Genomic DNA, 18,714 nt, shown 5'->3' on the forward strand with positions numbered 1-18,714 from the left:
TATAATTAAAGGTTATTCATAGGGTGACATATATAGTTGGACGGCGAACAGACCAACCAATCATTTGGCTATAGCTGTTGCGATCGCCATGCCTCCGATAAATAACTTGAACCGCCATATGGGCTCAAATTAGGGAAGAGGCAAGAAGGAGGGTATGGATTCATAAGGGTGTGGGTAAAGTAGTGAGACTTTTTCATTGAGATTAGTTTTCCTGTGCTTTTCTTTTCTTACATTAAATAGATTTTGTATTCGATCACTTTACAATTATATTTACAAATTGAATTATCAAACCAAGCATTAAAAGACAAAAAAAGGACGAAAAATCTATGATAAATACTCATTTCAAATTTGGGGCCGATGCACATTAGGAATTGAGTTCAACAAGGGCATTTAGAATATCATATTTCTTCCCAAAAGTTCTTTTGAAGCATGAACAAAGGGCTGAAGGCTGATATCGAAGCACTGAAAACTAATTATTACAAGATTTCTGTTCTATAAGGTTTCAGGTTATGGCTAAAAGTTGACGCGTGGGTATGTTTGAAAAATATACAAAAAAAATTGTGTACATGATATAAATATTATAAAGGAATTAATACGACAATGTGTGCGAAAGAATGATATAAATTTGATACACTAAATGACTAAATCTGGTTCTAAATGGACCATGTGGAGAGAAAGATTCTTAGTTGGGGATCAAGGAAGTGATATCCCCTTTGTTCATCAATTCTTTCTCCATACGGACCAAAAGGCCGACACCATCCACGACTAATTGGACAAGTGCGACTTCGGAAAATCCCAAACGATCAGCATTAGAGATATCGAAAGTACCGCCTTCAGCTGCAGTATCAACACCTCCGGTTCCTGTAAAAGATATGTAAATTTTTGATTAGAATGCGTTATAAATTTGACATGTGTAGAATTAGAGTGTACTATACTTCATTATAGTATGGTATGGGTACATTATCCTCTATTCGCAGAAAATGAGTCATTTTGACGTGTTCCTTAGTCCAAGAACATGGGTTCAATGGAGGAGTGGAGGAGCTTGGAGCTTGGAGCAGTGTTCGTCAATTAGATTTCTACTCTTAAGGAATTTTTGAATAGATACTGTAGGTTTGTTTTTAAACAATAAGCTTTGTATGCTATTTGGAAAGAGACAGCGGAATTTAACTATCGGTTGTTCCAGCTATGGCTTTAACAAAGCTACTTACCTCTCTTTTGGAGTCTGAGTTTCTTGAGAATGTTGTCGAATTCGGAATGTTTTGCCAAAAGTGGGAGTTTGACGTGCACTCCAGCTCTGATACCAGTTCCTGAAAAGAAAAGAATATACTTTATTACTTAGAGAGTCGCGAAAAAAATTTGAGGGTATTTTAATAGCTTTACTAAAGGTTTTCATAAGAATAGAACGCACTCAATTTTGACCGAAGTCTAAAAACAAATTCAAAACTAGAGAGAATGGAATGGCAGAACATCACTTATGAGAGATTATGTTGACGGAGACTTTCAACATTATTGAGAAATAAAGCATACCCAGCTGGCACAGTTGTTTCAACGTTTATTTAATGTTCACAAAGTCCATATAACGTTAAATGAACGTTGAAACAACGTTGTGCGCCAGCTGGATATGGAATAGTAGAATGTCAAACTAGAGAGCATCAACTGTATTGGTTCTTACAAAAGAAAATGTGTATAGCTTATTTGAGGGTCAGGGAAATCCCAGCAGGCACACAACGTTTTTCAACGTTCATTTAACGATATATGGACGTTGTGAACGTTAGATAAACTTTGAAACAACGTTGTGTGTCAGATGGGATAGACCAAAGTGTGGTCAAACTTACCAAGATTAGATGGACAAGTCAAAACGAAACCCAAATGTTCATTCCACATGAAGGAGTGACCATTTCCTTTCATTTGTTCTTCAAACATAGCTAAACCTTTACAGAATCGATTGAATACTTCTCGCATGTTTCCACTCTTCTCCATGGAGATAACTCGGATATGATCTTCTTCGTTGACCCACACTAAGAAGTTCTTGTCTTTGTTATGCCAGATACCACGTGCATCGGGCCAGTCACGTGCCATACCAGAAGCAGTGAGTAAAGGGGAAACGGGTTTATCGAATAAGAAATGGTCTTCGATAAGTTGGTTTTGATCTTCTTCGGACATACCAGTCAATGGGTAGTATTTTCCTGGAAAAGAAATCCATCGACTATGAATTTCTTTAGAAAAGGCTGACATACTAAACTCATAAAAAAGCGAATTAAGGAACTGGGTACGAGCTTTGTAACGTAAGAGAGACACATTCTCTACCTCAAGTCAAGTGGATTAAATTTCGCGCGGATTAGTTTTCGCGAATATTAGAAAAATTTTAAATCAAATTTTTTTTCAAAAAACCTAAAAAAATGAAAGAATTTGGATAAAAAAGAGGGTAAATTTAGTGCATGCGAAATTTTTAGATTTTGGATTCGCGAATAATAGTTTAAGCAGAAATAAGGTACTGTTTTTGTATAAAACACGTCACTTACCAGCAAAGTCACCACCAAGGGCTCCCAAAGCTTTGGTGACAATCTCTTCTACATCTCGTCTTTCTTGAATGTTACAGACAGGTGGCAAGTTCAAACCACGGATACTTCTTCCAGTACGGACACGGCTTGAAATAACAAAATTAGGGTCCAAATCATCACCTCCTTTGAGATTTTCAAAGTTCAAGTCAGTCTTGTGTTTAGCGTCGGGTTTGTATCCTACAAATCATAGATTGGAATGAAGATATATAGACTTTATCTTAGCAGCGCTTATATAATACTCTCAAGGACCATCTTAAGGATTTTCATCGAATCTTTGAAAGATTCTGACAGCTGAGTAGATCAAGTGTATTTATTCAAATTATAGTAAACTTTACTGTGATTCTATCCATATTGTTATTTTAGCATCAGGGTAAGTAAACATTTCAGAAAATCTTTCGTGTAACTGAAATTTGTATTTTGAACACATGTAGCTAAATGCTTAGATCAGCGACATAGAGTTTTATTCAAAATTGCAGATTTGACACTGGCTCGAACCACCAAAGTAATATGTTAGTGATTTTGAGCCCGGCTCGCTAGCATCGTGCTACCGGCCGCTGTAAAAACACTAAATTTGAAATATTTATAAAAGACACTACAACTATTATATATATATTTCCATCTTTCCATCATATAGGAGGATATTTTCACAAATGGCCGAAATCCTGTGTAGGTCGAAAACTGAGGATATACTTTCAATAAACACATCTTTTTACTATCTTTTATCTGTGGTGGTGTCTAATTAACACTGCTTGGCCTACCTACACAACCCTATTTCCATCATATAGGAGGATATTTTCACAAATGGCCGAAATCCTGTGTAGGTCGAAAACTGAGGAACAGATAATGTGTTTTTTTGAAATATTTTTTGACTCATATTGAGTTACTTCTTTCAATCTTAACTCATATTGAGTTACTTTCTTCCTTAAAGTCATTTCAGATCACTAGTTTTACATTGACGGATTTCTATGTCATCATATTTTCCTTTTCTACTCCAACCTGATTGATTTTCTGTGAATGTTCATTCTAGATTTTTGTTGTATTTGTATTGTCTTTTTGTTTTGTGGGTTTTTGTCTATATTGTTTCCATTTTGAGTAGTTGAAGGTTTTATACTTCTAGACTATATATATATATACGGGTGAACAGAGCTCACATGATCTTATATATGAGCTTTTTTTGACTCACCGTTGTGGCGTCCTTCAATTACGGGATCGAAAAATTCCTTGAATGTCTCATACGATTCTTCATCACCGGCAACGCAACCCACGGTTACGATGAAAGGATGCCCTGGGTTTGCAATACCAGTTTTAATGATTTGTTCAAAAGTGACACCATTTGGTGTTTTCAATTTTGACATTTTGTCGAACAATTCTTTGTTCATGACTCTGGACATCCAGTTGTTGTGTTTGGAAAGATCTGGGTATTCAGCCATTTTTAATGTTGTTGTCGATGATGTATTTTGATTGACAGGTTGCTTCTTGGCGTTAATAACGTTGTTGTTAGCGTTGTTGTTGGTAACGGCGGTAGGCTCGTTATTTGGCAGAACCTTCTAAGAGAAAAATTGAAGGATTCATTAGAGTCACATATGGTTATTGTCACTGCAGGGAGCTAAACGCATGCTTAAGGATATTATAACTGAAAATTCGTTTCAAAAATTCATAGACATTATTCTAACAAAAGTTACAGCTATCAGCATAACTTTTTAAGGCCATTTTAACAATTAATTTGATCGGTCTGCTGCGGTGGCATTTCAATAAAAAATCATGGTTTTATACTGAAGAACTGAGTCCAGAGAATCTTCGATTACTTAGGTTTCTAAAAATTCCGTGACAGTACAAGGACTCCTTTCCACACTTTCTTCGAAAATAGTATCTATTCTAGTACGTACACGCTTTTTATAAGAACAAACTATATAAGAACATAAGGCTACGGTGACCGAAATGTTAAGAGCAAGTTAAGAACATTTTAAGGCTTTGCCGACTCTAAAACAGCCGGTTTCTTAGAAAAATGACAAAAATATTCACAAAATGGTGAAATAAGAACATCTTAAGAACATTTTTAAGGCTTAAAACTCGAAATATCCGAACTCTTCAAAGATTCTAGATGTTCTTATAAAAAAACGTGTACTGCAAATACTAATCTCACTGTTTAATCTTTTTTGGTCAGACCCCCGAACCCTAAGGGCATGAAATATACTGTAGGATACGATGAGCGAAAAATACATTCTTGAGACTGAAACATGAATAACAGACCAAATAATACTAATTACCCACCAATATGTTAGATTGTATAATCGGCCAGAACTTAGTCGACCCTAAGTGACTAAATTTTGACGAGGTGACTAAAGTTAGGGCCGACTAAAAATTTGGGCCAAACTAAAAGTTTATAATTAAGCTTTCCTTAACCCACTAATTTTTATTCGGTCTTAATTATGAGTCGGCCCTTAGTGACTAAATTTTGACGAGATGACTAAACTTAGGGCCGACTAATAATTAAGGCCGATAAGGTAATAGCTTTGACCCAACCCAATTATTTGATACTCCACCTTGTTATACTCTTTTAGATGACTCGACGACCAACTGTCCTCACACTGACGATGCTATGCTAAAAATTGTAACTAAAATTACTTGAAATATTTCTTTTATCTAACCAAAAGAATTTCCCTCGCGTGACTGTATTCCTTTCTAGACCACCACAAAGATAAACTAGTCCCGTTTGTTATTTGGTTAAAGATAGAACTTTTTATATAAATCCCTCTTAATAGCATCGATTCCAGCTACGCCCTTATTCTGAGGTTGATGTGTTGTCTTTGTCAAAAGATAAGATTAGCCAAGCTCCTACTCAATGTATTTTGATGATCGAGACCATGTTTTTTTAGTGGCTATCAAAGGTCATATCTGAACTTTCCATTTTTAGAGAGTTGATTTAAAAGAAAATATTTATAATCAAAGCCCAAAAGTATATCTTAAATACGGTCTGGAAAATCTCGGCTTTGGAAACGGGGGAATGGGATCTTCTCGTGAGATTTTGAAATACTTAATTCCCCATCAGAATTAGAAAATTGAGATAATTTTCAAAATTCAGCTGAATTTCTCAATTATAGATAAGTAAGCGCTTTTTTATAAAATTGGAACTTTATATTATTCATGATAAAATTGGTCAAAAAATTAAGAATATACTAAGAATAGCACCATCATTTCATGCCCCGGAAAGGTATTACATGCCAAATTTAAGTTGGATTTAGATTCTAACATAAGAATACCAGTCTGGTAGGCATGATGAAATGAAATGAACAGCATTCTTATAAACAAAATCGTGTAAAATATTTCTCAGGCCCTTGGATTGACAAGGCTTTAAAGTATAAGGCTAGCGCGCCGTTAAACCACAATAAAGTAAATAGTTTCAATTAAACTGTATGAACGTAAATAAATAAATGTAAAAAGAATATACCCCGCTTTTCCTCTTGGAACTTCCACAACAAGAAAACATCATGCAATTAAATGTAGAAAAATTCTCCGTAAAAATTGATGCTTTGAATGTTTGGTAGAGATGCTTGAAATGTGTTGCGATAATATTATAGTGAAGTTGTCGTGCTTGATTTAGTGTGATATTTATACAAGTTTAGATGTACCAGTTGTTCTATAGTGCAAAATTTAACTAATTTTCGACGTATAGAAGTGCAGGTTTTGCGTTGAAAGTGCAGAGAGCGCCTAAAGTTCAGGAAGGTTCTCGCCAAATGACTTTGAAATTGTTTTGTACTTCAGGGGTAATTTTAATAAATTTTAGACAAATGGGGGGTAATTATTGAAAAAGATGAATGAATATTGTATAAAACTCCCAAAATAATTAGTTGGAAATTGATTCAAAATTAATATCGCTAAAATACCGAATCCCAAAATGATTAGTTGCCATGGTGATAAAATAAACAAACCATTTGATGATAATTTTCCGACAGACAAAATTCCAACAAACTATATTTCAAAATTTCGGAAAAAAAGTTCAAACTAATATAATGAAAAATCTCCCCGTTTTTTCACAAGTCTCTCAGATGGTTCTAATATCGAAGAACTCCCAATTTTTGTGAAGATCTTTACAGGTGAAAAGTACGGGTGCTATATTATGTTATCATGCGTTTAACCTAATACTGTAGTTTATTTTAATGAGAAATATTCCAGCGCAAAAATTATCATAAATTTACCCCATCCACCTTGACATAAATGTTTGAATCAAAATTTATTTATTTGAAAAATTCTTAAACAATTTCGCCATTTAACGAGAAAAAGCCTGCTCCTGCAAAAATTGCAAAATTAAAAACAACGAAGGCAAATAAAATGTTTCTTGCGTAAAGTTAGTTCAAAGATTATGGTACGAAGTTTTGGATTTTCGACATTGAAATGATTGTCTTCCAAGCAATAACGTTAAATGGACGTAAGAAAGATGTTCTTCTAGTTTAAGAGTATACGAAGTATTCTAAAATCGTCTAGGATGAACGTCCAATGAATGTTAAGCAGCCTTAGTTCCCAGTTCGCGTCCTTAGAAACTATGGAATCCCCCATATTATCATAAAGCCTTAAAAAACTAACAAATTATCAGAAATGTCGTCATGGTAACTTTCTGAAACAGGCCAAACAAAATAAACAATACACGTTTTTTTATAAGAACATCCAAAATTTATGAAGCCTTCGGATGTTCTTAACTTTTTGAGTTTTAAGCCTAAAAATGTTCTTAACATGTTCTTATTTGGACTATTTTGTGAGTATTTTTGACCATGGCCATGTTACATTTTGGCCATCGAAGCCTTATGTTCTGATATAGTTTGTTCTTATAAAAAAACGTGTATTCGCTTTAAACCAAAGAAAAAATATTACATTCATAAGTAAATAAGATGAAAAACTTTGTTTAAGGCTTTAAAGGCTTAAAACTTCGGACAAAATATAAAGTAAACATTATAAGGCTATAGAATTGTTTTTGTTAGGGTTGTTGTTTAGTATCTGTCTGTTAATAAAAAATCTGTTTCGAATTCTATGTTTTTGAATAGGGAAAATAAAACGAAGGACTTATTGAAAACGAACCAGGACTTATTTCAAATTTATACAGCCCTTCACTACAGAAACTTCCAAAAAAAATTCTTCGAGTATTCTTGTTTTTCCCAATTCTGTTATCTTGTGTAAATACGGGGCAAATACAGCAAATACCTAAGAAATTCGGATGTTTAAGAGTCTGTAAAACCTTAAAATGTAATACGTTATTTTTAATATTTTTGCAATAGAAACCTTATGTTCTTATACAGTTTATTCTTATAAAAAACCCGTATTTTTAAAGGAAGGTATATAACCGGTAGGACCCAATAACATGTTTAATATGGATTTGGTTGTGGTCATAACGGATTTTTTATTGTATGAACCACCGAGTTTGTGACACAGGGTGTTTTAATATTGTACAAATTGCAGATTGTGATCGATTCCTTAGATGTCATTTTAATCTCCCTTTGAAGGCATAATTTCAAATCAGTCTGATAAATTTATCAGTCAGGTTTGAGAATTGTAATTTGCATAACATTCTTCACATCTAATTTCCTAAACTGTGACGAAGCTGGAACACAGTGTTGTTGAGAATTTGGTAAAGGTTTAAACTAATTAGTATCTCTCACCAGGCAAAGTAGTCTATTTACATAAGATTTTCTCAAATAAAATAACTTTGAATTCTTAATTCATAAATATGCAAGAAGAATTTCTAAAATTTCAGAATAATGAACACCTGTTCCAAACGGGCCATATTGGGCTCTTCCAGAAAATTTTTGTACATGGGGGGGGGGGTGAGAATATATTGGATATTTTGTCTGGGTGATAGTGAAAAACTGCAAAATTGATGCTTGTCCGGGGGGTCAAAATTTACAATGTCAAGGGGGTAAATTTCCAAAAAATGTTATATCTTCCACCCCCCATATTCAAATTTTTTCTGGAAGAGCCCATTTACGGCAATGAATATTTGTAAAGAATTCGCCAGAGTTAATTTATCGCTCGCTGGCCTAAGAATGACAAAGCTGCTTTCCTCAAAAGTAAAAATCCCAAATGCATGCAAAATAACTTCAATATTCAAAGGTGGTTAACCCCGTGATTAACTTGTTTTATGTGCGTTGCAAAATAACTTTTTCATTCAGAGGTGGTTAACTTGTTTTATGTGCTTTTATAATACTTTAAAACTTAAAATCTTGATAACAGCTGTTTGACCGAAAACTATTTCCAATCTGATAAAACAACAAACTCGAACAATGCTGTACAAAGACTTTCTTACTTTGATAAAAGAACAAAATCTTGACTGCCCGAATACCAGACAAGAAACTCGTTTACACCTTTTCAAAGACCAGCAAGCTAACTTCATCAAAAAGCCTCAGCAAATTTAGACCTTCCAGCTAGCCTCCAGCAATCCTCCAAGTGTTTGATAAAGTCAACATTAGTAAAAAACTTTTTCAGCCCATTTTTAAATCCGAATCTCTCAAATAAAATCCGTCTTTATTTATACGAAAATTCAGCATTAAAACAATAGTTAGGAGTCTTTGGAACGTCACAAAGACGTTGTATGGACGTCTGATAATGTTTATTAATTCATTGTTTATGATAATTGACTTTTGTTTATACACCCATTTTGTTGTTTCGGGTTTCAAAATTTGAAGGCCTTGGTCTCACTCTCTAAAATATGTTTCTAACAAAAACCTGTTGATGTTGAGTTTCCAGTTTGTACTCAAGTTTTTTTTAACATCCAATCTGTTGTTTTGAAACAAACATGTAGAATGGTCTCACTATAGTGTTCATACTTTCATGTATATCTTTAGAGTCATTTATTTAGTGAGTGAGGTCACAGATATTTTGATAAAGCTTAATGACAATTAATGTTTATTAAGGATTTTCTTATCTTATCTATAAAGTTGGATTTTAGATTTTGCACAGCAGTTGGACGGAGATTTTAATTAATCAATGGTATATACTATAATTGGATGGCTTTTATAAGAAAATCAACAAAAAGCAAATAAGATGAGAGCATCCCTAGGTCGTCAAGCTCCTGGATATGTTGTATATTGTTAAGTGCAAATTTAAGTAGAGATTTTTCCATACATTTTCCATAGTCTGACTTAAATGAGTCCAAGGTCCGCGATTTTCAAAAGTCGAGAATTTAAGCATACACCTCTGTCTCACAGCCCCGGTGGAACCTTTTTCCTCAGTGGGATAAAAATTCCTATTGAAATCCAATAGGGATAGAAATTCTATTGTTCCAAGGTTAAAAATCTAGTGAGGATGGTTCTGAAGTGCAATTTTTTAAACATTGAATTTCTAGTTGGGATGAAATCAAAGTCAATTTCCCAGTGGGGCTATAAAGTTCCAGGGTATTTTATATTTATAGATTCCGGGGAAGAAATTTTTGCCAAATTTTCCAGTGAGGTCCAAGCGGGTCTGTGACACAGGTGTTTAATCATGAAATAAATATGAAGTATTACGTTAAAACACCCGTCAAAATATTTTATATTTTGACTTTAGTCAGCTGAATCAGTCAAATAAGACTGCATTTGTAATGTTTAAATTTTTTTAGAAAAATAAGGCAAAAGCATGGTAAAATTTATCTTGCGTTCATACTCCTACGGCTAAAGCCTTTATTTCTGTAATACGGACGATAGGGACGTTAGTTGGACCTTATATGGATGTTGTTTTGATGCTCTGTGCTGGCTGGCAATGACCATGTTTCAGGTTGATGATAGGCTAGCCCGGGGGCCACTTATAGTTTTTGATAGACTGGATGACGATGATAAGTGGCCCGGCGTAATTTGGCAAGGCTTCATATTTTGGCTTTGCTTGGGGTGGTAGCAAATACATGCCACTAGATCCAGCCCCTTTTTGGTAATTTCATGTTTTTTTTTATAGTTTCATAAACTTCGATGGATTTTAGCATATATTGTTATGTTGTTTTCATATAATTTTTGAAAACGAAAGTGAAAGAATTCAAGACGGCGATATCCTCTAGACTACTTCACTAGACTCAACGCTATCAAAATCATCGGAAGGCAAAGTTCAGTCAGAAGTAGATTCTAGTCTAATGATAGGCTGACTAAATAGTTTGTTATCAAATCTGAAGATTGTGATATTCTTATAAGAAGATTAATGGGAGAATATTCAATCAGACGTCCAATCTCTTATGAACAGTTGAACATAGAATTGCAATTAATGATGCTCGTTTTAAGGAGATGGGTTATCCTTTTCTGCATCTTTATGTAAAAGGGTTGTCTAGATTATGAAGCTTCCTAACTACTGTTAACAACTGTGAAAGATATTTGGAAATGTTTTTCCAGTCCAGTGACGGATTTAGACGTAGTTTAAGTGAAAATCTTTTCTTCAAAGAAATTCTATTGCTTTATTGAAGTTAGTCAACTAGTGAAGTGATCCTAAAATTCATAATATGCAGGGCCCACGCCATGAAATTGAAAGTGGGGGGGGGGGCATGCCCCTCTTGCCCCTTTCCCCTGGTATATTACAATATACAGTAGGAAGGTCATCTTCGCAGTACAAATTTTTTTGGTCTTAACTTTTTAGACCTTTTATGTAGACCAATGATTTTATTCCTTTACGCATTTTTAAATTACTGGAGCATGTGCTTAGGAGAGCAACATATATACAGGGGAGCCTTTTACTAGGTATTTCAAATTTCCTCCTCTTTTACTGTTAGCTGTACCAAGAGCATATGGCCCGTCCAAAATCTGTCCAAAATTAGAGCTATAAGTTTATTTCTGCAAAAAACACACAGAATCAATTATCTTTCTAAAAAGACGAGTTCATAGCTTACACAGTAAGAAATGATCTCTTGAAATTCCGGCTTCTATAAAAGCAACAAAGCACTGTAGGACAGAGAATTAACTAGAAGAGGGGCGCATTCCAGAAGCGATTAGCTTGGATTTGTAAACCCATGGAGAAATTAATTAACATAGGCGGTCGTTTAAATAGATTTGAATGTAAAACTTTTGTTACTAAGAGTACTAGTAAAATCTGAATAAGTTTGAGTTTAACTACCCAGTAATATTTATATTGGCAGTTTAATCGTGTCTTAGATTAATATAATTTGCCAAAAATACTATACTAGTGAAATCGTAGACGTCTTAGACACGTCTTTGAATTAGCTGAAATCTAACTTTTAAATCACTATATTTAATGCAGATAAGCATCTAATAAGCTATCCTGGCATCCATTTAACTGCTAGACTGTACGTACATTGTAAGCAGGCTAAGAAGTTCGTTAAAGGAGACAAAATAGCCTCTACTCCTTTGATACATACCCCTGCCACATCAACTTTGGATCTTTAAGTAATCCCAGTTTGGACAAAATTTATCACTTTGCTCTTACTCTTAGGTTCCAAATAAACGGGGGGGGGGGGGGTTCGAATAAACGGGGGGTTGGAAAATTTTCTAGATTTTAATAAACGGGGGGGACCTAATTGCCGGGGGGGGGGGTCGGAAATTGTACTTCTGAAACCCAAAATTAAGGTAAAAATAGGCTAAAATCACGCTATTTAGAGCAAAATAAGGGGCCTTCTCTTTGACAGCTGAAAATATTCTTAGAGATTAATAAACAGGGGGTCCTAATAAGGTCCGGGGGGGTTGGAAAATTTTCGAAAAATTAACAAGCGGGGGGGGGCGTTTATTTGGAACCTAAGAGTAGTTAATTTTTCAAAAAAATTTGCTAGATTTGTCGTGTGTTGACACAATTTTTATGTGTATGATTTCTTTTTAACATTCACTTTATGCCCAAAAAAATAAGAACAATTTATGCTGAGTCTAAAATTCCTCAATCTCAAGCAATTTAGCTGTCAAAGTAGTAAAAATTGGGTGAGAGCCTGAAATACTTCAATTATACTCTATAAATAAGAACAAGATAAGAACAATTTGAGGCTTAAATTGTCGAAAATTAAGAGCAGCTGAGCCTCTTCAAGAATTTACTGGTTCTTATAAAAAAAGAAGTGCGCTCCGAATGATAAGAAGGTTGATGTCATACCGTCCCTCTTGATTAAATCAATTTAATTGAAATCAGAAAGACAACATACTATTCTCTGATATCATTCATGACTTAATTGATAAAGAGCTCATAATTAAGATTGAGCTTAATTAGCTCTTAAAAGGGAACGATAAAGTTATTAACTATAAGCATATCTACAACATATATCATATTGAAATCGTGTTTTTCAATCTTGGGTTCAAAACGTGGTTTTTCGTTTTAATTTATGCCGAAAATTTGTTGCTAACCTGATAAATGAAGACTAAAAGGTGACTACTGAGCAACCCAAGAAAATTACCAAAATTCTGATTTAATTTACGATTTGTCAAGAAACAGATTTTGATTACACGATGCTGAGGTTATTACTTATCATAGGAACCTAAAAACTTCTTTGTCACGAAAAGCCTTAAGGTCTGATGAAGCAATTATATTCCATATGTTTTGAATAATCCTTATCACAATTAATGGGTATTCACGTCCGAACAAATGCACTTGTAACGAAAATTTAGCGATAGTAAAATCTTTCAAAAATTCTTAGTTATTAAGGGAACCAAACATCCTATCATTTAATGGTTAAGATTTTAAAATTTGCAAAATTTGCGCAAAATCTTAAGTTAACCTTGAACAGATGGTAAAATAATATTGATTAAGTCCTTGATTTTTAATTAAGTGAAAGACAACATGTGGTCCAATGGATTCTAACCTAAGAATGCCTAAGTAAGATTATCTATGTAATAGATCATCTGTTCTGCCATCAGAAACCTCTGTAGTCTGAATCGCAGACCTCAACAAAACCGCAGGTAGAGTACACAATAAAGGGCACGAATCCGTTAGTGGATGCCAGCAGCCTATTAGAATTTTGCTAGAGATCCAAACCCCGTTTACTACAAAAAAGATGAATTTCTAAGCTGAATCGCACAGACCTCTACAAACCGGGACAAGCTGGAGTTTTTACAAGCTCTTATTTGATTTGGTTGGTCGTTAACCAGTAATAAAACAATGTTGTTACTTTTTCTAAAGAACGCATAATTTTTATTACTGCAAATGACCAATTATTAAAGTAGCTTATAAAAACTCCATCTCATCTGTACAAAACCGCAGGTAGGCTATAAGGAGCATGAATCCGTTAGTGGATGCCAACAGCCTAAAAACTCTGCTCTTACCAAACCTCGGTGTGGTCTAGTGGATTCTGAAAGAATCTGAGACCAGGCCTGGATATGACCTGTATTTTTCAACGGATCATCTGTTCTGCTTTCACCACATTCAGCTCTTATTACCCAACCACCGTCTTTATAGTGAAAACACACTTTGCGTGGGGTAATCAGGATCTACTCAGATATAATAGAATAAAATCTATCCATCGTCTCTATAACAACAAATAATTGACTCACAACAAATTTACAAAATAGCGGAAAAGTATCGATAGAATCGATAATCGTCGGGTTAGAAGACTAAAAGCTTAAACCTATACTAGCTTCTACAAGAGTCTAAAACTGTCATAATCGAATTCTCCAACATCAGGGGTAACTAGTAATAACATAGGTCCCTTTTATTGAGGGTTTAACTGTATTCTCATGCAAAATAATAACCTGAACTAGGAAATACCCGATTGTATTTCGTTCAACAATTAAAGATTATCCCGGAACACTTTATTGTCTTTATATAGTAGTAAGTCAAGGAACCATTCAAAACTATCTTGAGGTCAAATACCAGCCATGTTCTTACCCCTTTAGAAACAGACTTTCAACTATACAGTAGAGTCTCCATAACTCGAACACGCACGGGGAACACAATTTTGTTCGAGTTAAGGAAATTTCGAGTTATGCATGGAATATGGAGTAAGGTTTATAAGGCATAGTTAACTGAACGGGCGAGAAAACTTGATCGAGTTAAAGAGACATTCGGGTTATAGAGATTCGATTTACAGAGACTTCACTGTAATACTTTATTACTGAGTTCATATTGACTAATAATACATACACCCTCTTCTCACAGACCCAATGGAAACCCTTACCACTGGAAAAATTGGCCAAAATATCGTCCCCAGTGGAAAATTATACTCTATTTTTTGTCCCCGCTGAAAATAATCAGATAAGCAAATCCCCACCCCAAAATATTGTGCTATTTTTTCCATCCCACTGAACTTTCTGTCTAAAATAATGGAATTCAAATTCCAGCCATAAATAAAATGGGAATATCCCAATCTCCATCGAGTTTTGGTCCGTCATTTTCACCCCCACTGAATGATAAGACCCCGCACCGGGTCTGTGAGAATGGGGTGTTAACGATAAAAAATTGTCCAAAATTGTTACTGGCTAGTGATATGACCTGGACAAATCAGGGCTTATAAGTTCTTCCATACAAAGTCTACAAAATCCAAAAATTCATGAAAAATTAATCATAAAAGATAAACAAATCTTTTAAACACACCCATAAAAATTCTGATTTAAATATTTAATCTTCTCATGTTTTTTTTCCAAATTGTCCAAGAATTATGTCTATAGAAAAAACGAAAATTTTCAATTCAACTTTTTATTTTTGTAAATTCTTTTGAAAGTTGATTTTTGAATTAGAATTGAAATTTCGTATTCATCACTTGGTTTTGAAAGTAACCTGCTAAGATATTTCGGGGATATTTCAATTTTTTCTCAGCGTGATTTTAACAGACTGTTCACCCGAACTTTGAAGATTTCCTCTTTTTTCCGATTATTTACCATTGATGTTTCGAAGTCAATTTTTTCCACCCCTTTGACTCATAATTTTTCAAGCTCAAGTCTTGGCCTTGACACTCTTTATCATAAACTGCGAATTAAATCTACCTTCCTTCCATGTTTCCTTCAAATAACGTCTTATTTTTACAAGAACATCCAAAATTTTTTAAGCCTTTGGATGTTCTTGACTTTTTGGGTTTCAAGCCTAAAAATGTTCTTAAAATGTTCTTATTTTCACATTTTCACATTTTGTGAACATTTTTACCCATTTCCTAAAAAAGGTGTTATTGAGTCCACAATTTCTTATTATCTTGCCCATCGAAGCCTTATGTTCTTATATAGTTTGTTCTTACATAAAAAAAACGTATTGCTCGTCCACCAAACTTGAACAAGGTTTTTCTTTCCCGAACCACCCCAATTGGCACAAAATGTTGTTTCAAACAACGTCAACCTGTCATCAAGCGGTACCGGCCCTCTCTGTTGGCTCCGATTCAGATCCCCGATCTTTGACGATCATTTTTATTATTCAGGGCTCAAATCAAAGACCTAAAGACAATCACACGATAGCTTTCACGTGATCTTAAGTTCTTTGTTGCATTTTTTTTGCAATTGTGACCATTCTCATAAATTAGGACAAACAGACTAAACACAAACTAAATACACGTTTTCTTTTTATAAGAACAAACTATATAAGAACATAAGGCTTCGATGGCCGATATGTTAGGAGCTTCAAGTTAAGAACATTTTAAGGCTTTGCGGACTCTAGTACACCGAATTTTAAAGGAAAATGGACAAAAATACTCAAGAAATTCAGAAAATAAGAACATCCCAAGGCTTAAAAAGTTTTGAATGTTCTTATAAAAAAACGTGTATGTATAGATTGTATCCTAAAAGCTGTATTTACACAAGGACACTAATTCTTCTGAAATTCTGCTGCCCGATACAAAAGTTAGCCAAAAACTCAATAGAGGTCAGTTAAACTCGTAAATTTACCAACTTTACAAGAACACTAGAAATCTTAGTCAATACAAAGCTTTCTACCTGCAAATAGAAGTGATCAAGGCACAGAAAATATTTTCTTGGTAAAAATGATTTCCCCTTTACTCTCCACATCAAACCCAAGAAAATTTTTTCCTTTCCCAACCAATCTTTAGGAACCATATTGTGAAAATGGATTTTTGTTTTTGTTTATTTTAAATTGGTTCAACAAAAAAAATAAAAATAACGAAAAAATGTTTTGAGGAAATATAGAAAAAGTAATTAGTTTCTAAACAGTTTGAACATAAAAACAGTAGTTGGTCCTTTACGTGGTCTTTATGATGAAGAAATTTTCAAAGAGAGTTAGTGAATATTTGAGGGGACAGGTCACAACAATTCTGTCATCCCTAAATGAGTAATATCTGACTGAACATGTTCCCTATCACACCACTGTCTCACAGCCACGGTGAAACTTTTTCCTACAGCGGGGATAAAAATTTCGATTAAAATCTCAATGGCGATAAAAATTCTATTGTTCCAAGGTTAAAAAACCCAGTGGGGATGGTTTTGGAGTGCAATTTCTAAACAATGAATTTCGAATGGGAATGAAAGCAAAGTCAATTTTTTAGTGGTGCTGAAATTCGAGGGTATTTTTACCAACGGGGACGAAATATTTGCCAAATTATCCAGTGAGGCTGGGGCTCCAGCGGATCGGTGAGACAGGGGTGTCCTATCAACCCTGCTTCATAAATTTCTTTTTTTCGCAACCAGCTGAAATACTGATATGATAGTTACTTCAAAGGTCAATTATAAATTTCATTTTGTTTTCGAAAAACACATTAAAAGCATCCAAAATCAAAATTCACTATTTGAAGTTATCCTTAAAATTTGACTCCATGTTTACGAATTTTACTCAAATGACATACAATGCGTCCGAACAACGTCCATTTAATGTTCAAGTCCGGCGGAACAACCGTAAAAGTGGGGAGGTGGAAGGCTCAAAATAAGATAAAACTCGCTAGGAATTTGAGAAAAAATTCTCATTTGGCTGAAGTCTCCCAAGTCTCCCCGCTTCCAGTGGGCCTAATGTTCATAACGACCATATAACGTTAGATGAACGTTGAAACAAAGACATGTACCTACAACCTCTACAACATACTAACTTAGAAGCGTGCAAATTTCACAATAAATCAAGCTCTCGATTCACAAAAATTGATCTAAAGACACGTATTAGAAAACGCCTACTTTGTCCAATTGAAAAACAATACATTTGGAAAGCCTGTATCAATCAAATTTTGATAGCCGATTATTTCTGGTAATCATCAAAGGGAAGAGTTTGGTACAGTACAGGCTAGCAAAATGAAGACTATGAATCAAAAAACATTTACCGATTGAAGCACTTCTAATTTTTTTGGGACAAATAAAAGTTATCAAGTTTTTAATAAGAAACAGTTTTTAGATAACCATGAATTGCGAGATAAACTATAGAAAATCAAATCAAATCTTTAGTGACAAAGGTCGCAATTGGTTCAAAATTTGTGACTAAAAATATTGATTTCACCCCAAGATTTAAATGGTTTAAAACCAAATAATTTTTTAAAACCCTTTTCTAATCCCAAACCTGTATTCACAACTATTAAAATCACATCAGTCGTTTAACCTGGTGTACTTTTGGTTAAATATTTAAGTTTAAGACGCAAGACTTAAGTTGCAAGATACTAATTTATGCTTGTTAGAAAAAATCTAAAACACAAACAATTGAAACATTCGGGTCGGATAAATAAATATTTTTCAATAAAATATTTTTCACGTCTAAATACCAGATTGAAACAAAGTTTATTTTTCTTTTTTTTTTCTTTTATTTCAAAATGTTACGAGTTTTTAATTAAGATAAATATGTTAGTTTTGTAGCCTACCATTAGCGCTTGATAAGACCTACATGTTTATTTGCTTTAAGTTGCTACGTATTAGAAAGAGGTCTTCCAGCTTTATTGTGTCGAAAGAAAGGTCCCTTTAGCTGAATCGGCAAATTTGGTGGATCAGGCCAGGGCAGGTCCCGGCCCAACTGCCGCAGCCCCTGAGGAAGCTCTAGCTATATCATGAAATCATCATAACTAATAAACAGTGGTCCCTCAGTGGTCAAAGCAAAAAGTTTTATTTCAGACGGAAATGAATTTTTCAACTTAGAATTAGGCAAGATTCTTAAAATTTCACAGAATTTTGTTGAATTTAAGGACCGGAAAAGCCACTTTTTGTACCTCGCCGAGGCGAAAGAACTTTGCTTACTGAATAAAAGAAAAAAAATTTACTCACTGTTGTTTTGTCGTTCTTCAAGGGTCGTTGACAATGGATTCGAATCTCGAAGATGATTCTCCTTTCCCGTTCTCTCGATTAGTGGATCCCAGGGTTGTTGTCAATCGTTCGCTCGATTAGAA

At 34.3% G+C, this 18,714-nt stretch overlaps 1 protein-coding gene across 4 annotated transcripts; it reads right to left on the minus strand.

Moving 5' to 3' along the window:
• Positions 1-202: 202 nt before the first annotated feature.
• Positions 203-18,614, minus strand: LOC136800058 (creatine kinase, testis isozyme-like). 4 transcript variants are annotated; one of them, XM_067056693.1, is made up of 6 exons: positions 18,593-18,614; positions 3,745-4,108; positions 2,523-2,738; positions 1,836-2,186; positions 1,209-1,307; positions 203-861 (listed from the first exon to the last, which is right to left on the minus strand). In XM_067056693.1, the coding sequence occupies exons 2-6, from the start codon at positions 3,989-3,991 to the stop codon at positions 683-685; spliced, it is 1,092 nt and encodes a 363-aa protein (XP_066912794.1). In that variant the 5' UTR covers positions 3,992-4,108; positions 18,593-18,614; the 3' UTR covers positions 203-682. The 4 variants fall into 4 exon arrangements, with proteins under 4 accessions (XP_066912794.1, XP_066912777.1, XP_066912788.1 ...); XM_067056676.1 differs by lacking the exon at positions 18,593-18,614 and adding an exon at positions 8,854-8,955; XM_067056687.1 differs by lacking the exon at positions 18,593-18,614 and adding an exon at positions 6,010-6,312 and having other exon boundaries at positions 3,745-4,105.
• Positions 18,615-18,714: the final 100 nt, after the last annotated feature.

Source organism: Clytia hemisphaerica, unplaced genomic scaffold (genome assembly GCF_902728285.1).
Source record: "Clytia hemisphaerica strain Z4C2 unplaced genomic scaffold, Clytia hemisphaerica genome assembly, whole genome shotgun sequence".
Lineage (NCBI taxonomy): Eukaryota > Metazoa > Cnidaria > Hydrozoa > Leptothecata > Clytiidae > Clytia > Clytia hemisphaerica.

What these genes read in the sequence shown, in the direction of transcription:
- LOC136800058 (XM_067056676.1), bottom strand. Translation starts at nt 8,940, where the DNA reads ATGAAGTTAGCTTGCTGGTCTTTGAAAAGGTGTAAACGAGTTTCTTGT. An exon ending in AATTGAAGGACGCCACAACG is followed by an intron (nt 2,739 to 3,744) that starts GTGAGTCAAAAA and finishes TATGATTTGTAG; the next exon opens with GATACAAACCCGACGCTAAA. An exon ending in GACTTGTCCATCTAATCTTG is followed by an intron (nt 1,308 to 1,835) that starts GTAAGTTTGACC and finishes TTTTCTTTTCAG; the next exon opens with GAACTGGTATCAGAGCTGGA.